The sequence below is a fragment of the Balaenoptera borealis genome (assembly GCF_965194805.1).
Source record: "Balaenoptera borealis genome assembly, chromosome: 12".
NCBI classification, from domain to species: Eukaryota; Metazoa; Chordata; class Mammalia; order Artiodactyla; family Balaenopteridae; genus Balaenoptera; species Balaenoptera borealis.
This window is the reverse complement of record NC_138869.1, coordinates 31,217,438-31,244,881: the sequence shown is the minus strand read 5'-3', so window position 1 is coordinate 31,244,881 and position 27,444 is coordinate 31,217,438. Positions and strand designations below refer to the sequence as shown.

Sequence of the window (27,444 nt, the reverse complement as noted above, 5' to 3'; positions counted from 1 at the left end):
TGTACCTTTACATAACATTTATGTTATTAAGGCTTGATCCATTCAGAAATTTTCATTTAGCCCTGAACATACTGTTACTATATCCTGCCATTTGCTGACACCAGAAATATGCTTTATGGTTTAAACAGTCTCTAGGAATCTTTTATTTAAAAAAAAAAAAAAGCCCAAACCAGCTTCTAGGTAGGTGTGCTTTCCTCTGTGATTTGGATCAAGCCAGAAATGACCGGCTGGCCCAGCAAAGAGGTTTCCTGGACTATTTTTGGATGATTAACTCCTAAAGTCATGTCACCTGCATTAAAAAAAAAATATATATATATATATGGGAAGAAGCCTTTTGCAAAGGAATTCAGGAAGTGAACCATAGTCCTCAAACGTTCAGTGGGTGTAAGACAAATTGTTAGTGCTGTATATATAGCAAACGTCTTACAAACACGCTGCATGCCAGAAATAAACAATATTGTCTCTGTATGATCAGCAAAATATGTCTAATTATCCATCTCCATCTCCGTTATATAGGATGTATAGAAATAAACAATACATATCCATGCCAAGATCACTTAAATTTAAATTAGATCTAATGTGAACTGAATACACACTCAGCATCATATATAGCAGCCATCCATGACGGTGCCGAAAAAGTAGGCATTTGTGGGATGCCTAGAGGGATGTTAACTGGTAGATTTGGTACTTTGGGAAGGTTCACATTGGGTAGGTTCACATTGGGTAGATTACTGGTTAAACTCCTGTGGAAGAAACAGACAGAAAGAAAAAAATACCATCACAGTGACAATGCAGATGTGGCAGAAGCACACAACAGTTGTAAATAAATTGGCTAAGTCCACAGCAAGACGACAACGAAAACTTAAGCGACACATTTCAGAAAGCAGCTTACGGATGGGGAGCTGTGGTGTGGCTCAGTGTTCAGAGAGAAATGATAAAAGTTAATGGAAAAAAATTAACCACAGAGCGATTGAAAAGCGTGGACACTCATGGACGCCTGTATACAATGATCATGTTATTTCAATGCCTTTGTGAGGGGCCTTCAGTTTCCAGATCCATTGCCGCAAGGGTCTAGACCTTGTCTCATACAAAGAACTCGAAGTTCTTGGAATTCTTGGCGTTGCTGTGGCTAGGACTGCAGTGAAGTAGCTGGGACTAATAGAAAGGGTGGAACACTTTAATTTTTTCTTTTATTTACAAATTATTTTTGATGGAGGCACATTTCTTAAGTCAGAGAGTAGATACGAGGTGTAGCAGGAAATTTACCCAATTGAACGTATACATAATGGTAATGGACAGAAATGGAATTCTTTCCAACTGCTACTTCCGAAGACAGGTGTATGTGCAATGGAACGTCAGAGTTGATGGCGAAGATGAAGGAATTGTATCAAAAAAGAATGAATAGCTTTGCATAATTTTATAGAACACTTAAAGAAAATGGAAACATCCCCTCCCGAACTAAGTCCAATTAAAGTGGAGAAAGGTTTACACTCAAAAAAAGGAAAAGAAAAGAATCCCAACTTCAGCTCGTATAGTGAATTCTTTGACCACAAGTGGATTTAAAATGTGGCCTTCTGTTACAAGTAATTACCCTTGAAAGTGAGATAGAGACTGTGAGAAGGGCTGATTGGGGCTTCTGGGGGGTGATGGTGATGTTCTGTTTCTTGATCTGTGGGATTGTTACATGGATGTGTTCAGCTTGTGAATATTAATCAAGTTTTGTATTTTCTGTAAAAAGTTAAAATTAAGTAAAACAGTTAAAAATTGTGACCTCGTATCAGGTTTTGTTTTTTGAACAAAGATCGATCAACTGATGTGATGAAAGAGAGATGGATGGCTTTATGGGTAAAGAGAAAATAAAGCAAAACAAAAACCTCAGAGAGCATCACCCACATCTCTTTGGAGGGACTGTGTCATATACTGCTCAACCAGCTGGCACCTCGTGCTTCTGTAGTGGCATTTCAAGGGTGTTCCATCCAGCCAAAGTCACTGGCACAGTGGAGCCCAGCCTAACTCTGCATCTGAGAGGAGCCTTCCTGTTTAAGTGGAGTTGACAGCATTTTGGCAAAGAAGTTGAGGTTTGCTTTTTGGATCTTGCAGAAGAAGAGCAAGTTTTGCCAAAGCAGCTCTGCCCCGGGCAAGCTGTATTTGACTAACACAGCTCTTGCAAAGGCTGGAGCTGCCTCTGGGCTTGCTCAGGGGGGGCAAATCTCCTGATACACCCGAAATTTTGGACTCTAGAGATAGTCTGGACACCTGCCTCTCTCTAGAAATGAGCTACCCTTTCATGATGGGAATATAGCCCCGGCTGGTGGATGGAAAAACCTAGAATGCAAAATTGCCAACCTGGCATTCTCTTCCTTAAGGGAAACAGGTGTCTCACAGGTTCATCCTTTACACTTCACAGTTGGGGAAAGCCAATTACACTTCTCTACTTGGGAGGAAAGGGTGCTCTCGTGGGAACACTCAAGAGAAGATTAGCTAAAGCTGACTATTAAGTGGAAGGGAAAATGGAACTTTTCCTTCCATGTTTCTCTGTTTAACTGGGGAATCTGCCTTTGAATTCAGTCCCTGGTGGTTCTCAGTCTTAAACACTGCTACGGAACAAAACCGTTGGCGATTTCCACTGAGACATGTGTAAGCCTATATAAGCAAATGTGATCATTAAATGATACACACACTGAATATTGATCAAGGAATTAGGAGATCTTTCGAGATGGCAGCCTGGAAAGTTAAAACGTCAATTCTGAGTGAATTAAAAGTAGCTAGGAATGAATAACATACAAATGTATGCAAAAGCAACTTTAAACATATTAGCGGTTGGTGGGCACACAAATTAGAAATGAGCTTCGTTTTAAACATGAAAATTTAAAAAAATACTTATATTAATCAAAACATATTGTAAAATATGACGTTTTGGCTGGACGGCTGCACTGCGCTCAGAAACATCTCCTTCCTGTGACGTAGTATCGTGATCTACTTTTAAAAGGCTGAAGAAACATGCTTGATATTTCTGCTCTTAGCAAAATAATACAGTGTATTACTAATGTTATTAATAATTCATTTGGCTATTAATAACTTATATTAATAACCAAAGAGACAATTCCAAGCATTATATGTAAAAAGGGGGAATTTTCCTGTAGCACTCCTGGAGCTGCTGATGGATATAACAAATTATTATTTTAGAGGGTCCTTTAGCAACTGCCTAAAAACAAGTCCAGCATGCTTATCTGTGAAAATCATAACTGGATATCCCTGGATAGTGTAAGAAGTGTAAATTGCAATCCTAACAATGGATACATGTTAAAAATTAGGCTCATTCATTTTGGGGACTGCTGAAAAAGGGTAGCTGCCATTCGTATCAAAGGACCCATCCCTGGAGCACTGGATTAAAAAATTCTCATCTGCTCTCTCTCTGTCACATGGATGAAAGGTACAAATGTGTGCATGTCTCATCATTTCTACGGATGGCAGAGTCATTCCTTCCAGGATTAATTCTAATAAGGTTGGGTCTCTGTGCAGGGAGGATATGGTTGGGTCTTTTCTCAAAGTCTTCTGCTTCGGATTTATGGATAGGGTTAGATTTAAGACACAGAATGCCTTCCACTTCATGAGCCTTTTGTTGCATGAATATATGTGGTACATCTTGTCTTCTCTTGGTGCTCTGAACACTAAAACCTCTTTCCTGGCTTACTCTTAGGTCTAATCCCTACTTAGGGGCATGGGGCACTCTGATATCTTTCTAGAGTTTAGAGGGGTGTTTCTCAAGCTTTTACTTCCTACCACCACCAGATCCCCCAACTGCTTTCCCCATGAAAGTTTAATACCACCAATATACTGTATATCTGCTTATGTACTGTATATAGACCTGTGCTTTATACATATACACAGCAAGAGGAAGATTTCTTTTGTTGCACACCCTCCTCCACTGGCCCTCCCCAAGAACCAATTTCCACCATCTTTGGGAGCTGTAAATCCCCTGTTCAGAATGTGTGACCTAGCGAACAAAGTTCTAAACTTCACGGGATTTTAGAACCTCCCACTATCTCTCCAACCTTACAGCTTGTCTCCTTTATAATCCATGCTGGCCCAAACCAAATATTCACTGTTTCTACTACCTACCCTACTTTCCCCCCAATTTTACTTTTGCTCATGTTCTTTCCCAACATCCCTACCCCTTCTGAAATACTCTCCAAGCTATTTCCTTTATGACTCCTCAGTGGAGGTTCATTCCCTTCTACCTATGCTCTCATAACTCTTCCTTATGTTCCTTGTACATTGGTAAATATTTAAAGTCATTTTTCTTGTGTGCATGTTGCGCAGACCCAACCAGATTGAAATCCCCGATCAGGGGAATGTATCTTTCTTTTGCTTCCTTCTCCCCATAGTTTTCCTGTGGTACTCTTACAATTTCCAGCCTGTATGGGTTTCTTAATAATTGTCAGCTAATCAATAAATATTTATTGAACACCTGTCCCAGGCCTTGTTCTAGGTGTTAGGGAGGCAGTGCTGATTAAATGTATATATGAAGTGAATACGGAAAATCACATTTCCTAGGATGTTAGTATTGGAAAGTCTTGGGTATTCAAAGTTCCTGTTTTACAAAGGAGGATATTGAGGCTCAGGAAGGTCATCTGACTTGCCCAAGGTCACTCAGCAAATTACTGGCAGAGTTAAGAATCCTGACTCCTTGTCTAATACTTGTCTATTTCATACCAGGCCACCCACGTATTGCTAAGGTATCCTTGGTCTGACATTTTATTATCATTAAGATATTGACAGCTTTGACAATCTGGGAAAAGACATTGTTTCGAAAATACTTTTCACATGTCTGTCTCAGGCAGAGAGAGATAAAGTGCACTTTGAGAAATGAGAAACCCAAGGTTTTCAGTGTGCATATATCAAGAAACAGTGTTTAGTTCTATAATTCAGAATCATCCTGACCTGAAATGGGCAACAGTGAAGCGTGGATTCCTTGTGCCTGGAAGTGTTTAAGTAGAGACTAAGAGACAACCTGTCAAGGAAAGAGTAGTGCAGAGGGGTTTCTAGACTTGGCAAGCTTTGGATTAGACGCTTTCTAAGTTTTCTTCCACACAGAAGGTCAGGATGACTAGATGAGCAACAAACCAACTCTAAAGAGCTGGCAGAAGTGTGGTCCATCTGTTAGGTAGGACCAAAAGCTCATATTCAGGGCTGCTGGGAGGGTTCTGAACAACCTGCCCAGCTGCGGGTGGTGGCGCTATGACGTGTCCTCATGGACCCCCGGAGAAGGCCATGGGGTCCAGCCTGGGCTTGCCCTCGAGAGGCTATCTTCAGCTGTGGTTAGAAGCTATGGGATGACATTTTCCACCAATGCCTAGAGATTCAAATCATGACCATCATGATCTGGCTTAATGGAAACAGAGATGCAGCTTCCCTTTTCTCTCCTCAGAGATGGAAGGCCACCCTTCTAGAGAAATAAGCAATAAGGACTCAGACATTTTACCCTTTCTATCAAATAACTTCAGTTGTATCAAACCCAAATGATGATGATATCTCTATTTTCTTTCATAGGACCATATTTTGAAATAAGAAAATCTGAACAATAAAGAATATTTAAAATCTGCTTTTAGCTACTTCAATATATCGGTAGCATTTCCTTGTCAGAGTTCTGTTTTTCTTTAACATTTGAAATATTTTGTTAACTCTTGAACAACACGGGGCTTAGGGGCACTGACCCCTGCACAGTTAAAAATTCACATATAACTTTATATTTAGCCCTTGTATCTGTGGTTCCTCCTTATCTTCAGTTCCGTATCTGTGGATTCAACCGATCTCTGACCATGCAGGACTGTCATTATTTACTACTGAAAAAAAATCCACATATAAGTGGACCTGTGCCATTCAAATCAGTGTTGTTCAAGGGTCAACTGTACTAGTTTTTCTTGAAGTAAGCTTTGCAATGCATTTCTCAGTCATTTTACCTATAATCAGGTACCTATAATCATGACTTTTGAAAAGTAGAAGAACAGAACTATTAAAGTGTAAGAATTGTTTGAGAGAAGGGTTGTTGGGGGCGCGTGTGTGTGTGTGCATGTGTGTACACTGTGGGATCATGTGTCAAAATTAGAGAAGATTGAGCAAACAATCTATTTATCTAAGTCAGCTTCTTACTTTTGAGTGAACTTGGTGAAAAATATCCCCAAAAGATCATTATTTACTTGGAAAAAAAAAAAAGAACCTCTGCTTCTTTATCAACCCTCTATCTAGTGCTTAGATAGAAGCTCATACTTTCTCTTAGCATAGTAAGAAGTAGAGAGATTTATTCCTTCCTATCACATAAGTGTGTTCCCAATTTTTTCATACCCTTCATTTTGTGCTGGCCATTCTGCAAATCTGTCCCATGGCATCCACATTCTGTTTTCAAATCACCTAATAAAATGTAGGTGATTTCAAACAATTTTAATTTAGCTTATGTTTTAGTTGTCATTTTCCAATACCTCCACCTGCTCCGAAAAGCACGTACTATTTAGTATGAATTAAACAAACCACAGTCATATTCACGAGCCTACAGCACAGTTTTGTACAGCCAAAAGCTACTTAAGAAACAAAACACATCCCTATAAAATATTCTCAGGTTGTTAGTCACGAGTGATCAATCCTTTGCTAATTTTCCGATCTTTAAATTACCGATCCGAGAGTTCATACTTTATTTTTTTTTCACTCCTTAAAAAAAACCCTGAGAAAACATTCCCAGACTAAGACTTCCAATTGTGAAAATGATTTCAAGTCTACCTTTACTTCTGACTGATCAAGTATACGTTATGGTTCAGAAGGCATAGCGGTCATTAGCTTGGTTTCTAAAGAATTTAGCAGGTTATAAAATGACTTCAGTGACATTATCACAGAGCTTCATGACAATTCTCAGACACTGAGTAGAGACATCTTTAAGAATTAGTTTTACAGATGAGTAGACAGAGAGGTTTAAGCCCTTGCCTTCTGGCTAGTAACTGCAGAACAAGGGCCCTACCTCTAGGGCTCCTTAAGAAACAGGGAAGGAGACCCATCATTTCCTCCTGCGTGTGCTGGGAGGAGTAGCCTCCACATTTAAACCCAAGTAAGTAAATGCTACTTCAAGCCCATTGCTACTTGCAAAATGTGAATATTACTCATTTTAACCTTTTCCTTTTTCACAACTGTTCTGCACAGGACAACTGCCTTGATTCGAGTGAGCATTTTTAAAAAAAATACAATCACTCATTCATGCTTTATCATCAAGGGTCCTGGCTCTATTCTCATGAGCTGAAAGTCAGCAGGGCCGTATTAAGAGACTGTTATAAACCTGAGAATTACAAGCTAAAATTTAGATATCTTGATACTTGCCAATGAAGAGCTACTGCCTATTAACCTGCTCAGTAGGGCAAGTCAAGAAACTTCTCTTGTGGCTCAGATGTGGAGAGGGGGATAGACTGAAAAAGCTATTTTGCTTTGATTTCTTTATGAGTCAGAATTTTATTAAGTGTAATAGTAGAAGGAGGGTCTCAATTCAGAAAACTGCTTAAAGACAGGGCACAAGTTAAGGCTTCCAAAGTGAGAAAAGGCTTTTGAATATTTGTTCTAGAAGTGCCTGGCAGGGTGCTGTGCACGCCCCCCTTTGCTCCATGCTGGTTGCCACAGTCCACAGATGTAAAGGACCAGAAAGAACAAAATGCTTTTCCTACAAGAAAAAGGGAATCTAACAGAGCAAAGCTACTATCAGGCTTTATTGGAACTTTTCGAACCATACCAGAAAATTCTCTCCGCCTAGGAGTTCTCCACTTCTCCAGAAAGGGGAGTCTGAGACTGACCCTCTGGCAGCCTTCAGTGACAGCCCTCCTCCTTGCTGGGGAATGGAGGTGGCACCAGATCTGCCACACATTTCAGATAGGATCTATTTGCCAAGCAATTATGGAAATTGCCAAATTCACGACCTATAGGATTTCCTGTAATTGGTCCTACAGGATAGATATCCCATTAAAAAAAAAAAGTAGTGTGGTCAAATACATTTAGGAAACTCTGGATTAAGCACAGTCAAACAAGTTTCTGTATGACTATATTCTCCGAGTTTTGAAATATGCTGGTGTACTTTGAGGCTCTCCAGGAGACAAGGGCGTGGGGTAGATGAGCAGGGTACATAGAGCTTCCTAAATATAACTGGCCACAGAGTCCTTTTCTTGAGGAGAGTCTCAAAAGCCTAGACCAGGAAATGACAAACTCTGGCCCACAGGCCAGCTTCCTGTTTTTGTAAATAAAGTTTTAGGGGAACACAGCCACGCTTGTTCATTTACCTATTGTCTATTGCGGCTTTTGTGCTACACAGTAGAGTTGAGACTTGACAGAGATCATGTGGCTTGAAAAGTCTCAATATTTACTATCTGACCTTTTACAGAAAAAGTTTGCTTACCCCTTGCCTAGACCCCTATGGAACACACTTTGGGAAACATCAATACCTAGGGATAAAACCACTGGAGTAAGATACACAGTACAAATATCACAGCCAGATTTATATTCCATATTGCTTATTTATCTTGTGCAATAAACCAAAGATTCCATTTCATAAAACAATTCTCAATCTCTTTCCCCCTCCCCTCCTTGGACAAAGAGGCTATGAGCATGATAGTTGGGAGTATGGTGTTTGCTCTCTATCCATGTGAACAATGAAAACCATAAGACACCATTAATCCATTTCTGTATGACTCTCCAGCCATTTGCACCCAAACTCCGATGGTATCAAAAGAGGTTTCCTTACTTGACTGGTTCCCATGACTCCCGCTCAAAGCCCCTGTGAATGGATTGTGCAATTGAGGACTCCATCAAATCCACATATCTAACCACAAGTGGGGCAAACAGGTCTTGCAGGTGTTTGTGAAATTTTCCATTGCACAAATTATCTAGAACAGATAAGCAAAAGCTCGGTAAGAATCCACAGTTGCTCCATCAGCATACAACGTACACATAGAGAGGACTGTCTTCTACATTAAATATACCGCTTCTAAAAAAAAGCCAGAAGGAAGAAAGAGGAGGAAGAGGAAGAGGAGGAGAAGGAGAAGAAAAGAAAAAAGTACATGAGTGGCATCATGCTTCAATCTGCGTGGAAGGAAAATGGAATTCAAAAACCTTTTACCCATTTGTGTCACTCTTCTAAAAAGGGAAAAAAATAATGCCCCCTTGAACAAGAAAAGCAACAATTGATATTTTTCTCTTTTTTTTTTAGGTTTTCTTTGCACCTGCTCCCTTTCTTCCCCTTACGTTACCAGGAAGAAAGAACATTCTGTATCCCTCTCTTCTGTCATCACTCTCCCTGGGGAGGAAGGTCTATTTTACGGCTATGTGTTGCTGGAAGATACTTGGAAATGCTTGGGGTGTTACTTAGCAAGAAATTGTTTTTCATCTAGGAAGCATCTTTTGATAAAAATTCAAAATGTGTAGAGGTCAATTTAGCTTGTTCAAGAGCAAATAAAACCCATAGGCATGGGCACCACTTTCTCACTGCTCTTGGGTTCTTCTGCCTAGTCAACAGAGGGCTTCCCTGCAACAGGACGCTTGTTGGAAGAAAGGGAATTTCATCAGCTGTAAGTTTTTTTGTTTTTTTTTTTAAGTAATCATAAAACTATGAAGAGCTGTGTCCAACCTGTAGTCTGCCTGGGATAAAGATGTTCCAGCAATCTGTTATCTGCACACTACTTAGGAAAGTCAGACGGTCAAAGATGATACCTACAATCGGTCCGGAGAAAATCATTCAGCAGCTGAAACAGTGGAAAACTGTCCCACGTGTCTGGGGGCTGCACCTCTAGCGCTGCGTCCATGTCCACTGCAAAGAGTGACAGGAACGTCTCGGCGTGTTCCACCATCAAGTCTGACCACCACGCAAAGGCCTTTGAAATGTGGCAGAGAAACAACAGAAAAGAGGCGATGAGCTTCTGTCTCCGACCTAAGATGTGAAGTTAAGGCCTGGCTGTTCAAGATTCACTGTGCATCCAGCAGGGTTTGGTAATTTTATTGTAAAGAGAACAGCTTTTTTTGGATAGAGTTGGGCCTCTAGGTGTCCCAAGGCAATGCTTTTCATGATTCCAAGCCTGCCTTAGAAAGTCTTTACTCTGACCTACCGGTCAGAGGATGTAGCTGCAGAAATGACAGGTGTGGAACTTCTGTTCAATTTACAATAACTCAGTACGTTCTGAGTCATGCTCTTTATCACTCTTGTTGGCTAGTTCTTGCTCTAAAATATTAGAATTTGGGAGTTTCTTCACTGTGTTTATGGGTTTTCTGCTGGTCTAACTTGAAAATAGGCAATTATTATTTACTTATATCTACGCATCCGGGGGTTAATTGTCTGTGGTCTCATACAAGCTCAGCAACTCGTGTTTCCCTACACGTTGGAAATGTCACTCCTATTTCATACCAAGGCGAAGGAAACCATTGTTGCGATTGTCACAAAACTTTTGAGTCGAAATCTCTTTAAGCAGGGAGCCTCCGGTTTTGCATCCTGTCTATAGGAAATATCAGGCTTTAAGCTAGGAGACACTCAGTAAGATTAGGACTTACTTTTCTGAGGGCTGGACACATATGTACATTGAAAACCAAAAATATCAGTGAAGTAACTCATTTTCATGCACGTGGGTCCTTGGAAATCATTGTGCAGGGTCTCAGAGGTGACATTCACATCAGATGGGCCAGATGTGAATGCAATTCAAAGGCATGCATGCATGTTGACTAATCATTTCTGGCAGGGGGCATGCAGAATGAGTGGCAGTGTCAAGAGGCGCCCCCCCCTCTCTTTTTTTCTTTTGCTGATTTCAAAGAGAGCAGAAAAACAAAAACAAATTGCCAGCCCCTTCTACTCCCCCACCTCCCCACCCAGTGCTGTAAAGTATTTATTTACATGGGAAACACTTTCCGGAGCATTCACCAAAAAAAAGATGAGAAGGCATTTGGAAACATGAAAGATGATTATGGAAATAATTCCATAAATGAAAGAGTTTGTTCAATGGCCAAGCTCTTCTGTGATCTATTAGTTATTTGGGGATATTCTAACAGCCACCAGGAGGCAGAATAGGGGTCCATCTCTCTTCTTTCATGAGATTTCATTTTACTTACTTCTCCTTTATCAACATGTGGCTGGTTTGCAAATTAAATGGAAAAAATCAAGTCATGGACCATTCTGCAAGGTCAGCTTGGCTGGAAATAGACACCTGCTGTTTCCATTTCAATTGACAGTAAAACCTCACTGATTCAGAGTAATGGGAGAGGAGAGATGCTAGTCTGTCAGCAAAAAAACCTAAATTACTGGGCTTTCTAAAAGAGAACTATCCTTTTGCTACTTTCTGTATGCAGTCTGTACCAGGGCACCCAAGTAGAAGGTATTGATTATCATATAAATGTATCATAAATGTAGAAGTATTTTTTTTTTAAAAAACTTCTAATAATTGTAGATAAATTGACCTATAAAGTGAAGTCAAAGAGAGGGAAGCATTAATTTTATAGATCCTGGGATGAAACTTGGAAGACGAGCCTTTAGAATTTCTAGAGAAAGTTGAGACCATGTCAAATATTTTACTTAGGAGAAATTAAAAGAGCCACATCCACAATTGAATTGTCACAAATTAAGAGTAGTTGGGTCTGAATCGATGAGGTTTTATTGTAGTTTTACCATCTGGGGATGAGAGCCCTGGGTTTTGGGGCTTGTTCCACTGACTACGTGGCTAAATCCAGCAGAGGAAGAAACCCTCAACCCCACCCGCAGAGCTCTCCTAGCCATCTGCCTACTAGGCAAGGATCTTCTAAATATTGAAACTTGCTGGAGTCCCACTCCTGCCCCCCAACCCTATGTGGAGGGCTGACTCTCAACATCCCTGATGCAGGATATTTGCAAAACTCACAAAGGCACACCAAATATTGGCTGGTACTTATTCTTTAGTTATTTATTTCACTTTGCATCTTCAGGGTGAGTCCAAGAAAATAGTTACTAGAGAGACTGAATTGCCTTCCCAGACACAATTTTGCTCTAGGATGACAAGAAAAGAAAGAAAAAGAAAAAAAAAAACAACCAAAAAATGAGACAAAACAAAAAACAAATCCTAAATGCCTGTAATTAAAAATTTCTCAGCCCAACCTCATACCTGGTTCTTACCAGCTTTATTGAAAAGCTGCAAACCAGAGGCCATAAGAAGCACCTATGTCTACTATCTACAGAAAATTTAGTCCCTTGTTAGAATTTGATAATGTGTTGAGAAATTATCTACGGTTGTTACATTAATAATCATATAGATAGGAAGCCCTACAAATTACAGTGACTACTGTGATATGAATTATCACCATGGAAGTCTGGCAGAGGAACATAGGATTCTAGTGAAGGAAGAGAATTTAAGTAGTGGGGGGGTTTGTCGGAGAAGTGAAGTCCAAATTTATTTTTCTACACCCAAGGTATTTTCTTTCAGAACCTCATAATCAAACCTGACTCTCTGAGAACGAGAAAAAGATTCAGGCAAGGGCAGTAATCACCAAAAAGCCATATCATACTTTTAATCAAACGAACAGAGTCTGTGTATCTAGGGTGGGCAAGACAAAGGTTTAAAATAAAGCAACAACAACAATTATATTTATTTATCTTATATTTGCTCATACAGGTGAATGCTATTTTTGTACATGAGCTAACTCAATGTCTGTGGGTGTCTAAAGTCTTCAGAAATCTTTTTCCAAAGACAAAAGGGAGCTGTACTTTGGCTTCTAAATACTTACCCAGTGGTTTTCATTCTGGAAAGGCAAAGATGTATGCTTTAGGGGTATAGTCAGCCACACTGAACACACTCTATATTTTGTACACAAACTACATGTATATATGTACCCCTCTGTGTACCACAATACATATATACATATACATACGTATACATAGAGAGAGAGATTGGGCAAGTGAAGCGACAGTACATGAAGGCATAATTCCTGTGTGCGTGCAGGTGTGTGTGTGCACATAATTTAGGCTCTGAGAGCAGAATTAAGCTGTAATTTAGAGATACGAGTGACAACTTCTACCGTGTACTGCACGTGTGTATACATGACATAGTCTTATCTGGGGGGAATGTTTTTTCTCCTGAAACAGTTAATTACTTTACATTGGAATTCAAAATAGTTTTAAGGCTTATTGATTTTTGGGGGGGAGGCAATTCTACTTGTCACTTTTATTTGTGTGGTGGTGTCACCAAACAGCATGATCACACAGCCAAGATCCATGCTGAGGATTTAGTGATTTTCTAGAGTTTATCGAGCACCCAGAGAATATGGCAGTGAGTAGAAAACAGGCCAGTAGAAAACAAATTTCATCTTTCATCCTTTTGGCAGCAAAACCTCATCCTCAGCGTGTCAGGGCAAATTCTACTTCCTTGTTTACAGCCCAGAGGCTCTTGACCAGGCTCTACCATGAAATCAGCTGGGCAGTTTAAAAAATTACCAGTACTCGGCCCCTCCCTATGAGATTCCAGTTAATTGAGCTGGGGTGAGACCTGGGCATCAGCAATTGTTAAAAGCTTCTGAGGTGGTTGCGATCTGTACGTGAGCACTGAGAACAGGTGGTGATGCCCTTCTGGCCCACTCTACCGTTCAAACCCAACCTCCTTCCAGCATATTCTGACTGTGTCATTCATTTGGTACATTCCACGTAGGTTTTGTCCTTTGTATGATTACATATTCATATATTTTGTTTCCTTAGTGACGTATTCCTAATAATACAATAGCCAAGCTTTGTGGAGTGCTTACTGTGTGTCAGGCATAATACTAGATGCATTACTATTGGCCTTCCATCCCAATGACTATCTGAGGTCCATTCTATGACTATCTCCAATTTACAGCATAAGAGAGGTTAAGTAATTAGGCTGAGATCACAAAGCAAGAAAGCAGCAACGCTGGACTTCAAACTCAACCTCAGAGCCTGAACTCCTGGCCACTCTGCATACTATCGCCTGAAGGTCAAGACTGCCTGATGCCTCCTTGTCCATCAAAAGAGCACTGAGGTAGCTGCCTCAGTGCTCAGCAGACAGGTAGTTTTTGATCGATTGAGTAATGAGGTTTTGTGACTGGGTGAAACGACGAATTCAGGAAATAAACCTGTACATTGATCTAAAAGCAAACTGGGTCTCCGAATTCTAAAGTATGCTGAAGTTTTCATTCCTAACTTCTTCTTTTTCAGTTATACATATACATATTTCTATTCTTTTTCAGATTCTTTTCCCATATAGGACATTCCTAACTTCTAAAGTTAATAAACAAGAAAAGAATTGAATTTATTTCTACCCTATTTATGAATGGCTTTTGAATATGTAAGATTAAAATATTTTTGTGATGATGGTTATGAGGGCAGTTTAAGATGGTGATTAGCACATAGTGAAAAAGGGCTTTCTGGAAAAGTGAAAAAAAAAATGTCTTCTTTGGATTATCAACTTTTCTTTGGTACCCCTTGTGAGTAATTTGGGAAAATATCCTCCTTTCTCAGACTGCAGCAGCCTCAGAAAATAACTTGATTGAATCAAACATATATGTCCATGTTCTTCTTCTATCATTCACTTAAAGAACAACTGTAAGTGAGGAAAACCATCTTCTTTGTATCCATGTCTTTGAAAATTTGGTCTGACATCTTGGGAAAAGCCTCAATACCCACAGCAGGGGAGGACTGGCCAGACCCCTCTACGCCTCTGGAGATGATTTTGTGGACACCCGGAAAGAACATACTTACCATCACTTGAACCCCAGATGCCCCTAATCTGAAAAGCACGTTGCACAGGATAGAGCAGAAAAAAATTCTAGCCCAGCTTAATTTTATGTCTGAAGGTGAGTCCTATGTTTTTACGTTTAGAGTGTGTTGATTTAGCCCCTCTTCTCACTCTTGGCTGTGCATTTGCTGGGTGCTGAAGGAGTTAGTTGTACCTGCCTCAAGGGGTCTTCACCCCATTCCAGAGAGGGTTTTGGGGGAAATCATGATTCTCTGGCACTCTCTCTATATATAAATACTGTATATATGGTTGACATACAGACAGCTGTAGAGGAAGATTAGTATCACTCTGGCTAGCTACTACTGGTGACTACGCTCGGTACTCATCTGCTGAAGTAAAGGTAAGTACAGACGGACATAGGTACTACGACAGGCTAAGGGGACAGAATCAAGACAGGTAGGAGGTGTGTGTTGGGATGGAACTGCAGTGGTTTTTAAGTGTATCAGTTGCTTCATGCACGCGCAAGGTAATCTCCCACATTTACCCTGCCGTGGAGGGCCACCCACTGCACAAGCAATCCACTGGCAATTGCCGTTACATTCCTTGGGTCAGTGTTAGGAAGCAGGGGCACTGGGAAAAGTCCCATTAGAAGACATGGTGCTGGAAGGGCATGCACAGACTATGACAGCAGGTGGCTGACTCATTCATTTTGGTCACATACCTCTTTCCCCTGCCACGATCAGCCAAGATTGAATGGAAAAACAGGGAGGAAATTTAAATAGGCAATCAGGCATTAGTTGGGACGACTGGCTTTATGGTGTATTATATATTATTTAACTATGCTGTCGATTTTCATTTAGTCATGGGAATAATCATTTTAGGTGCTTCTGACATTACTTTTATTGATGCCCCCTTTTTTCCCCCCTTTGCTGTAGATTTGCTTGGAGGGGAAGAGTGAGAATGAGTACAGTTTTCAAAAAGGCTATTTTAAGAGAGATGATTTTAAATCTCAGTTTTGAAACAAGCAGTGATATAACAGTTTGATCATAATGAAATCTTGGAATCTTTTCTTGGAAGGGTTGGGTTGTTTAAGTCCTTACAGGTTTGGAATTTAGTTAGCCTTGGAATCCCTCAGTTTATAATTATTATCAAAATAATCATTTTGACAGTGGTTTGTAAAAAAAAAAAAAAAAAGTAAGCTGTATTTATTTAGATGTATGTTGGAGAATCGACAAGTTGAACAACACAGAATAATTTGTTTCTGTCACTGCGTTTAGCAACCCAGGTCATCTGAGATTAATCAACGAAGACTCAAGGGTGAGTGGACTAAGTTACGGAGATAAATTCAAAAAGACGGTTCTCGATCCACACACCAAATAAAATAAACCGAAACAACAGTGGTAGCAACAGAAACAACCACAAAAGACCAAAAAGTATTTCATGTGTTCCTGACAATAACCATATGCTGCTTGATAATTATCTTGAAGATATACTCACCTCTTTGGCTTGTTGCTAGAAACATCTGAAAACTCAAGATGAAACGTATATCACGCAACCACTTTTCAGTTGCTTTAAACAACCTCGCAAAGACTCCTCCTGCAAAACTGTCACTTTCATTCATCTTTACAAGGCCAGTTAAAAGAAAATGGGTGTTAGGGCATCTTATTTACAAAGTTGCTGGTAGAATCAGTTCTGCAACATCATCTAAGGAACAAGAGACTTTGCCCTTGATGCCCGCTTACCTCTGCATGGTGTTCCTCGTTTTGCTGAAGAACTTCAATGACTAGTTCAGCAAGACGTATTGTGTCTTCCAGCTTTTTGGCAGGAGTGATTAACCGGCCTACATTTTCTGTAGTACAAGAATTTGTGTTAAAATTCAGCGAAAGCGGCAGGCTAGTTTTGTGGCCATTAGAACTAGTGGATAAGAAATTCCAAAGAGTTACCCATTTTTTTTTAAAAGTTTCATGCAGATGTTAAGTGCCACATAATTAGTAGTGAGCAAACCATAAAGCCATTTTATTATCATCACCATCATTATTATAATACATATTAAGAAAAAGCAGTGCTCCAGCTTCCGATTTGCTTATTAAGCTATATTAAGACTATGACAGCCCATTTCAAATTTGGTGACATTTTGTACACATGTTCTTTAAAGACAGCATAAATGGACTATCTTATATCCCTCTCTAGACAGTGCTCGTGCTTCCTGAGGTGAGAAGGTGTAACAGAAGCTTAGTCTTGATTGCTGCCACATTTGTCCCTTAACAGTCGATACTATAGCATTGTTTTTCGGTCTAGGTCTGTACGTTTAACAGGTATTGGAAAAAAGCAGATTCAAAGGTCTAGCTGTTTTAAATTGTCCAGGGAGGAGACTGAGAATTAACGGACATTCTTGGGCCATTAGGTAGAAGGCAGGATAGAATTTTTAAAAGAGTGTTGGGTGTAGATTATTGGATGAAGTGGTTTGAGCCACTGGTTGGTACAACTGAAATGTTATCAGTTAGGTGGCAACAATGTACTCCATTTTTTTCTTTTAGTTTCTACTGTGTTGAAAGGGCTTTGATCACACTCAAGAACAAACTGAACCCTGATTTCTGTTGTATCCTTTATAGAGCTAAATTCATGACTGTTTGGCAATGTTATTATGTTACCAAAAATTATATTTTTTTTTCCTGTGGGGGAAAAGAGTACTATTTGAAACATAAAGGTTTTCTTAGCCAATGAAATGGCCTGAATTCAACCAGTCTAAACTCACAGGGGAACTTGCAGTTCATGCTCAGACCCCTTCAAACTTTGATGCCTGAGTCATTTAGAGCCCATGGGTGTAACAGCAATAAGGATCCTTGAGCACGATTCTACAAGGAGGATATATATGTGCACAAAAGGACTGCTGAAACTTATTTTAATCTCTTCATCTGAAGCAGGTGTGTTTTGGCTTCAGGATTTTTCTGGCTAAAGAATACTCAATACTTCACAGGAAGGGTTGGTTTGTTGGTGCTGGTTTGGTTTTGCGTGGTGTGGAGTGGGAAACAAAATCGTAGAGATTGTTAATTAAAAAAACAAACAAACAAGCAGCTCCTCATAATTGTTTCCTTGTGCATTTGTTAAATAGGCGATGAACATGTCAGATGATTAGTAATCTACGATTTAGCAACGAAAAAGAAAAATTCTATGAAACACTGTGCAAATGGAGTGGTCCAGCCAATGGGACCTAAGAGTGATGGACCTAAGAGTAAGGTTATTGAGGCATTGAAAGTTTCACTCCAACAGAGCCTGATGACTGGTGTGACACTGGGCTTTGTGGACTCAGGCCAATGGAACACTCCATTGTCTCTGCCAGGCTCAGCTGGAAATGTGGCTGCATATAAGGTTAGGACATGAAGGTGGGAGCTGTGGGGAAATAAATATGCAGATTAGGCAGAGAACCTTCAACACTCAGAGTAAGGAAATGTGCAGAGTTTAGGGACTGACAGCTCATTGCCTGGTCCAGAGCAATAAATATTTGGAGAAAGAATGAGTGACAAGATTGATTTCTGTGCTTTTGGGGCACCTGGTCTGTTTATAATTTCATAAGTGGACTATCATAATTCTGTTAGTAGACTTTCAGGCATTTCTACAAACATACTGTGTATATATGTTGGGGTAATATGTGTAGAGTGAGGTATTTGCATTTTGATAGTAAATATGCATAGGCTACTATTTTTTTTTGTTAGTTGATATTCACATTTACACATCAATTTGCAAATTCCTCATCCTATGCTTATTACCCATTTGACACATACACCCACATACACACATCACACACTTACATACATCTTCTAGGAAGCAGACAAGCCTGCACATTAATACAAATCTGCAGGAAATCCCACTTGGGGCACATCTTTGAAATCTCTTACTTTCAAAATAGAGAACATTGTCCTTTCAGGTGGAACACTCACCAGATCTAGGGGAATTCTATCTGTCCATGACATATGATATAGAAATGGAAATCACATCAATATTTTTATGTATTTTTATTTAGAAGCTGTGAATGATCTTTGCGTTTGGAGAAATCCAAGATGCGTAAGCTAGGACCACCTGAAGATTTGTTTTAATACGCAGTGCTCTTAGATTGACTACCATATATATCAATAGATACACATCAAGTGTACATGCACACGCAGTCTTTCTGTGAGTGTGTACACATGCACGCAGATATGTGTATGCCTGATGTATATATACAGACAGTATGTTTAATAAAACCTTTTGCAATTTTGCTTTAACATGCAACCATTTAAAGTCAGCAGGTTAAGTATCCTTGAATCTAGAACGTTTGATCTTCCAATGAACCCATGTAGCCACACTTTCATTTATTATTAATTAGCTGCAATTCCATTATCTGCAGATCAAGCTACTTTATTGAGACACAACTGTAATTTCCTCTTCACCTGCATTGCTAACTCACTAGCTAGTAAAAATGGTACAAAAAGCAACTTCTTTAAGATGTTGTCTTTAAAGAAAATATTGTGCAAAATCCTCTAGTCCCTCCTCCCTCCCCCCCAACAGAGGTCAAGGAGAAATTTGTGCTTAGAAACGATTTTTTTGGGTCACGTCTGCTGTCTGCAATATCTGGAAATGTATTGCAATATTCCTATCACCCAATCTTGTACTAGCTGGAGCACTGACGAAGGGGAACTAAAAATACAATATACTTGGTAAACATTTCATACAACAGAATTGAAGCTCATAACGTAGAAAAAAATCGTCATGCAAAATGTTATGCAACAATGTTATTTTGTGCTGACATTGAGGTTTGAAAATGTTGCATATGTCAGACAGAGCTAGACAAAAAAAAAAAATGTGGACATTGGGAAATAAATGCTCTCTTTTCGAGTCTCTCAAAACCTACAGTGTCAAACTCGAGAGTCTGAGCCTCAGGTTAGTATGCTAAACAAAATTTCTAAAGAAATGAACAAAAAAAGCCAAATGAACTAGAAAGCTGTCGAATAAAGGAAAGGTAGAAGTTTACAGTACTTGATTTTGGCCTAGGCATGCCTTTGAGCCTCTGATATAACATGCTGGTCTGCATTTGGGTGGGTGGAGGAGGCCCAGGAAGTGGAGGGGGAGTTGCTCGGGTAGGTGAAGAGAGATGGTAAAAAAGTAAAGAGACAAAGTGACTGTCACGAAGGATGACAATTAAGATGACAAACTCTGAGAAGAACAAACAAACAAGCAAAAACGATCAAACACGAATGGAGAGCTGCTGCTTCCTTGGCGTGACTGCAACGTTACAGAAGTGTGACACTGTCTGACGAGGGACGGGACTCTTACCAGCACCCTCAGCACCACCGTACTGAGACACTCAGAAGCAGAATGCAAATCCTGGATGCCTTCATCCAGATGGATACACATGAATGATGGTGGCGGCATCATTGACCGAAAGAAGATAGACTTTTTGTACAGTAAAGAATAACACCTATACGTTAATAGCTGCTTCCTCCTTCCAGGTGACCAGAAACAGCCCTTGATGTTGACATAACTGGAGGGTCTGGCTTCTTATCCCCAGCATGCGACTTAACTTCCTATGTAACATTGTACCTTCTACTTAAGCCTCTCTGTGCTTCAGCTTCCTCCTCTATAAATTGAGACTATTAACATCTTTTTTGTGTACCTTGCAGGGTTGTTGATAAGAACAAATAAAACAGTGCATGGGATGGATCTCTGTAAAGCTTCAGGTGCCTACAAATGTTCATTGTTATCTCCTACACTGTGGGAAGGCAGGAATTAATTGCTTTGCAAAAGCAGATGAAGAGCCGTTATTAGTTCAAGTGAGCTAGGGAATATTCTTGCTCCCTTTGTGGAATTTCAACATGTCAAAATCTGTCATTTTGGGGGAAAAAAATGTGTGGTATCTGATTGTTTCCAGCTCATTTAATTATTTTCAACTTGGAATTCTCATGGCTTTTATATTGTGGGTTGAATCATATATAAAAACTTGCCAGCTTATCAAATATGTTACTTGCTATTCCAAATGTTAGAATACGGTAATCAGCACTTGACCCATCTGTCATGTGGTTTACAATATCAGTACAGCAAACATCCTATAACAATAGCCTCTCCTTCAACACAGGCACAGAGCACTATCAGCTTCTGCAATTCTCTCTCTTTAATGAGGGTCTCATTAACCTCAGACCTGGTCCTTTCTAATGGTTCTCGTTTATAAAGCAATCTGTATGGTGATTGCCAAGTTTGCTTCTTGGTTTGCTTGAATTTTTCAACTGGGAAAATGAATTTTACTGCAGGCTTACAGGAAATGCAATTCTAGCACCATTAATTTAAAAAAATATGAGAAATTAGGATAAATATAATATTCTGGAAAAACCATCTCTTAAAAGCAAAAGTTCATGTCATTCTTTTCTTGTGGGATCACCTCAATGTTTGAAATGAAAGACCAAAAAAAAAAAAAGAAAATCTATTCACTATTCTCCTCTTACTTAAATCTTTTGTTTGGGAATGACTGCGTGTAAATAGAATTTTAGAAAATCACTTTTAAACGACAGCTATATAAAGGAAGGCAACTACTAATCTCTTCTTTATAAAAAGGTACTCTACATTTTACGTTTCGTTAAAATCTGGTTTCCACCTATAGCTGGGCGGAAAGTTGGGTGCATCTCTGGTAACACCTTCTTCTGGCTCTTTGAATGTGTATTACTTGAGTGTGCAATTCTTAGGGAAACTCCTCATTTATTCTTCCCAGATAACAGAACCTGTGTAAACCACTTGATATGGTGCTTTATAAAACAATGAAATGTCCCCAGGCTGAACCATAACCGGCGAGGCAGCAGATACATATTTCAGCTCAATGGGTCTTGATGAAAATTCGTAAAGGGATTCCCTCCTGCCAACTGTCTGTCCAGAATTCTGACAGTGAGGTTTGCCACCATAGAAAAACAAGCTCCCTATTTTTTTCCCCTCACAGAGCAAAACAAAAACATCATACCTTGGTTTCCAACTTCATTTACCCAATTACCATTGCTCATGTTTACACAATTAAATCTGCTTGGCTTCCAGAGAGGGAGTTAAATGTGACTGCAGAAAAATAAAGAGAGAATTCCTCTGCAGGCTCAGCTAAGCCAAGGAAGAGAGGCATCCAGGAGTGAGAGACTCTCCAATTAGCCCTTAAATAACCTGACCGTCTCTGTTCCAGCAAGTGAATTGCCAGTCCCTGAAATATCATATGAAAGATGGATATGGTTGATGGAAAGCCCACTTACAACCAAGTTCCAACCGATTTATGTGTTGCTGAAGATGCCAGTGTTTGTATTACACTATTACTAAAAATAACTAGCCTGGAGCAATTCACTAGGATTTGGGGGTAGGGGTGGATAAAAGCTAGAGTAGGAATAGAATGCTAAGCAGGTAGCCACAACACACTTTCCAGAGTACTCTGCCTCCCTAAAATGATGGCTCCACGGACCATACATTTAGCGCTATAATACAACATAATTTCTTTAGTGGGGCATGCCATCAAATACACTTGATTCCCTGTATCTTCATCACTCCCTTTCAGAAGATTCCATCTTTAGGACAGTATAAACTATATGGTAATAAAGACCAGTGGATGAATCATGGATCGTTTTCTCTACTCTTTTCATTGCAACCATCTCTGTCTCTTCCCTGTAAGGACATGGGCAGCATGGCCTGTCCATTCTATCTCTAACATGTCTCCTGATTGTATCTCCCACTGTACAAGATCATGTGCCCACACTCTTGCTGTGGGGGTAGACATGCAACTCAAGTCTCATCACCTCCACCTCAACTGTTGCTAAAGACTCCAAGCCAGCATTTAGTTCCTTCCGTCCCCTGTAGTTCATTGATCATGCAGCGTCCATGCTGATCTCCATAAAGCACACATCTGAACCTGTCATACTTCTGCTCAAAAGCCTTTAAGAGCCTTCCCTCCTCTCCTCACCAAAAAGAGTTATGCCTTCATAACACAGGCTCAACTCCTCTGTTGATACCTCTACTTGAGCACTTATGGCCCCTTAATAATGGCCAATTATATGTATGTTTGTCTTCCCCTAAGCCCAATGAATTCTTTATTTATAGGGGCTAGAACAGTACCTGGCCCAGGGCAGGTCCTCAAATACTGGTGGAAGGAAATCCTCAGTGAATCCTGCCCAATGGTGTGCTTTCATGGAAAACCAAATACTCTGTGGTTGCCATGTGCATAAAAACTATACAGCAACTTTTATCTCTTACCCAAAGCCCCTGGTTACTTAACAAATGCATTAAGCTGAATTGCTGAATAGTAAACATTATAACTTAAACCTCCAAACCAGAGAACAACTTCAGGTGTCTTAATGAGATGAAAAATGATTTAAGATAATTAAAATTATTTGTATTTAAATGAAAATAAATTATATCCACAAGAAAGAAATAATGCTATTATAATATTTTTTTTCTCCAATTTGGTATCTTTGTATCCCAAGTCAGGCTTTGTCCCTGAGACTGAGATGTTGTACCTAATAAAAGTTAAGTTAATTCTGGATAGACACAGTAGTGGGCATCTGTTATTCTTGTATGTGCAGTCGCCTTGCTCAGAATTGCCTCTCCTCCACTCCATGTGGCTCTAGTGGGAATGCAAGCAATAAATCCTACAGGGACAGTCATGTGAGCCAAGCCAGGCCAACCATAGCATCCCAACACCACCATGGGTATTGTGATTGGCTCAGGGATTAACATGTGACCCTAGCTGGGCCAATGAGACTGTTCTCTGGAATTGTATATAGTTTCATAGGGAGGAAAGTTCTTTTTCCTCCAGAGTCATTGGCTAGGATAAAAAGCTGGTGCGATCTGTGGCTATGTTGCTCCCAACCCCTCCTACCATGACTCCCAGTCACATTAAAGAAGGCTGTCAACAGTTGGAGAGATCAAAACAAACTAAAAGTCTTTATTTCTGAGCCCAATCCCTCCATGCATTTCCTAGCTACATAGGCCAAAAATGACCTTTTCTTGCTTAAGCTATTTAAGGTTGTTGTTGCTGTTGTTGTTTTTGAGCACTTGCTCTAGCAAAAATACTGATTTAATAGTACTATTAAATATTCACCCAGCCCCCAAATAAACTTTCACATATATGGCCACAAGCTCTTTGGGACAGGATCTTGGGGCATCTGGAAGGATGATGAGCAGGGGCAAACACTTCAACAAGGCCCAGGGACATCCCAGACAGTTCTACTTGGGAACCAGCCCTTTACCTCCATGACATCCTCCTCCCTGCCATGCATCAAAGACCCCGGCCTAGGTGAAATCCCCATGTGCTGCATTCCTGCAGCATCTTGCATCATCTCCCTCCACAGCACAGTCACCAGATGAAATTACTTGTTTTATGCCTGTGTTCTCCAGTTTATTTGGAGCTCCCCAAGGGTAGGGACCTCGGTTGCTTTTCCTCATTGCTCCCTCCCCTGGTGCCTGGCACAGGTCCTGGAACTTAGTGGGTGTTTAACAAATATATGTGGAACTATATTGCAATGTTTTATTTTGGAATTTATGATAAAGAGATAAATCAGCTGCCTCTTCTATTCTGCTAACATCCAAACTGCAACCCCTGCCTCAGCAGCTTCAGCATCACCTAAGAGTTTGTCAGATCTCCAGGCTCCACACCAGATCTACCAAATCAGAATCTACATCTTAACAAGATCCCCGGAGATTTGTATAAACATCAAATTTGGAGAAGCATTGTTTTATATTCCATTTCTGAAATCAAATAATATGTCTATATTGCACATTTGGATTTGGAGGTTTCCTTTTAAATAACAACACACAAATAATAACATATAATTTTATGTTTATAATAATAACATATATAAAATTATATCTCTATAGATAGACAGATAGATAGTAATGGGTGCTTACTATATGCCAGGCACTGTGTTAAGAGCTTGGTTTGGAATATGTGTTTTAATCTTTGCAACAATCCTTTGGGAGGAGGAACCATTATTAACCCCTTTGACAGAAGATAAAAGGGAGACTTAAAGAGGTTAAAAAACTCATTGGAGCCAAGATTGTGATTTAAATTTTTGGTATAACAGATCCTGAGTGCTCAGGCTGGTCCTGGGGTACTGTTTTCTTGGAGCTGTATGTTTAGGATTCTAGTGTGTGGATGCCTTTCTTCTTCAGCTGTCACACTGGAAGAGGCCAGTTACTAAATTGTGAGTGGGGCCAGGATCTCTTGGCTAAAAGACAAGGCAGCCTGGTGGCAGGGGCTGGAGGGGAGTGGGTATGTGTGAAGGCCCTAAATAGTGTGCAGGACCCCAGACTAGAGTCACTCACTGCCCATCTTATTTTGAAACTGGCTTCTTTTCTCTAAGCCTTGGTTTCCCCACCTGTCAAATGAAGCTCTGGGATTCAGTGACTGCGAAACCCCTTTGTGGTGTTATAATTTTATCATTAATAATCACAGGTGTTTCATAGTATAGAAGTTGAAAGTGTGGGCTTTGGAATTAGGCTTGTGTTCAGATTCTGTCTCTACAACTAACCAGCTATGTGGCCTTGGACCCAGTTACTTAACATCTATTTCTATTTCTCTGTATTTCTGCAGACAACAGAGTGATTTCTTATTTCATGGAGTGTAAGAGGCACATTTTAACATTTCTGAAATTGGAAGCATCTTACATTTGATGGCGTGTCACAATTTAGTTGGCAGCATTATTTTATTCTTAGGAGTACATAAATTAATGGTGTGTCTTGTAATTGATGGCTTTTAGATTCAATGAAATATGGTAATAAAATACTTATCTCATAGAATTGTTGTGAAAATTAAATGAGATATGCATGTATCTACTTGGCACATACTAAATTCTCAATAAATGACAGTTGCTATCATGATTATGATCGGCAGCGTGTCTTTTTCTTTTCTGGTAGAAGAGACATTAGTTTCATATTTATTGATTCGTGGCATATTGTTAACACATCCTCTCTTCCTCCAGGATCTTCCTTGGTGAGAGTGTTTGAAACATGTTTCTCCTTGCCCTCCTCATTTTTTATAAAGTATAGATGAGATCCTAGTCTACAGAATAATTTTGGCTTGGAAACCCTGATTTGTGTATCACTAAAACACGAAGGATGAAAAGAAAAACATTTAGTCCCTTGTGTATAAGATATGAAGCACGAGATGGTCCTCAATTTAGGATTTTAGGATGGCCTGGATCTTGCTGAGATGGATTTGCCCTCACTGGTTTCTTGGGTGGGTGCCTCCATACTGTGTGTGGTGAGTATCACAATCTTACTTGCCCCCTTTTTCTCCTTCTACTGGACTTGGACCTATAAGAAGTTTAATGGAGATGGGAAAAGATACAGAAACTCAACACTACAGAATCTGCTTGGAAGTCCTTTGGATGGATTTGGCTTGCTCTAGAAGGTTTCTGTCACTTGGGAAGAAAAGAAAAATCTTCAGTTCTTTGGCAATCTCAGGGAATCTCAACTGTCCTCAGAAGACTTCACAGGGGAGAGATTTTGGCAATTATCTGGTCCCAGAAAGGACTGCTCTGTTTTTTGGTGGTCTTCCTGAATTAAAAGTTGTATACTTTTGAATTCATCCACTGAGTGAAAGGGTATTATCCAATTGCCTGTCACATCAGCTGGAAAGACTGCATGGTGGAAAGAGACAAGCAAACAAACAAACAAAAAAGCATGGTGTTTGAATTTAGAATGATCTGGGTTCAAATCCTGCTGGAAAATGTCATTTATCCTTTCCAAAGCTCAGCCTCCTCATCTGTGAGAGGGGCAATAATGAAGCATTCTCCATGGAACTAAGGTAAAGAATGAATCAGATCACCATGTAAAGTCCTTAGCATAGTGCTTGGGCCCATGGGTAGACTGTCTGTCTGTCTGTCTGTCTATCTATCTATCTAATTTTGCAAATCCTTGCCATATTTGAAGGAAAAATTGTTTTATTTCAAGTTCCAGTAGAACTGTTCCGATGCTCAGAAAATTATGCAAGTATTTAGCCAAGAACTGAGGCAAAACAGCAATAGGAGTGTAGACTTTCTCAGAGCTTGCTGGGTTCACAACGTGCGACGGTTTAAATGGAAATGTATTTAAAATAATAGAATTCATTTACAGGAGTCACAGCTTTTCTCTTGTAGAGTAACAGCCTTTTACATTTTTTTTCTTGAGATACTGTAATTAAACTGAGCATTTAATTTCTAATAATGCTACCAGACAGAAAGCATAAGCCCACCAAAATGCCATCTGCAGAGTCCCGGAGCCTTGCAAAACACAGCCTGACCGAAGGACTCTGCAGCTGTCTGTATTTCACCCCGATTTGTACATGTAACTCCAGCTGTGCCGGGCCACCTGCACGCATTCAGTTTTGCATACCTATCCAGCGATTCAGGCTTTGTTTCCCTCAAAGGAAATTGAAAAGGGAGGGGGAGGGTAAGAAAAAAGATGTAAAGATTGGGAAAGAAGTGATTATGATTTCGATTAGGACTGAGATCTACTTTGCCAAGAAGAGGCCTTGGATGTACCAAGCTTCAAACCCAACTCTGCTTTGACCTTAACTTTTAGGTACAGTTTTACTCTCTTCCTCCTCCTCCATCCTTTCTCTCCATCCCAACCAGTATGATTTTTCTGGAGTGCAAAACACCAAGCCGTCATCCCCTGGCTTGAAGACCTTTCAGTGGCTCTTTATCACCTTCGGAAGTGAGACATGTGGGATTTTTCTTGCGAAAAATCTGCATGCAAA

General features: G+C 39.9%; 1 protein-coding gene across 29 annotated transcripts in view; it reads right to left on the bottom strand.

Moving 5' to 3' along the window:
• Window positions 1–27,444, bottom strand: part of CADPS (calcium dependent secretion activator) — a 781,950-nt gene that overhangs the window by 86,195 nt on the left and 668,311 nt on the right. For 13 of the 29 annotated variants that reach the window (XM_082344670.1, XM_082344669.1, XM_082344650.1 and 10 more), the window contains 5 exons: window positions 16,460–16,566; window positions 11,116–11,136; window positions 9,737–9,893; window positions 8,768–8,909; window positions 597–743 (listed from right to left, as the gene is read on the bottom strand). In XM_082344670.1, coding sequence (XP_082200796.1) covers window positions 597–743; window positions 8,768–8,909; window positions 9,737–9,893; window positions 11,116–11,136; window positions 16,460–16,566 — 574 coding nt within the window. Of the gene's footprint in view, window positions 1–596; window positions 744–8,767; window positions 8,910–9,736; window positions 9,894–11,115; window positions 11,137–16,459; window positions 16,567–19,730; window positions 19,827–27,444 lie in introns of all 29 variants that reach the window. The other 16 variants (XM_082344673.1, XM_082344674.1, XM_082344677.1 and 13 more) reach the window with 4 other exon arrangements.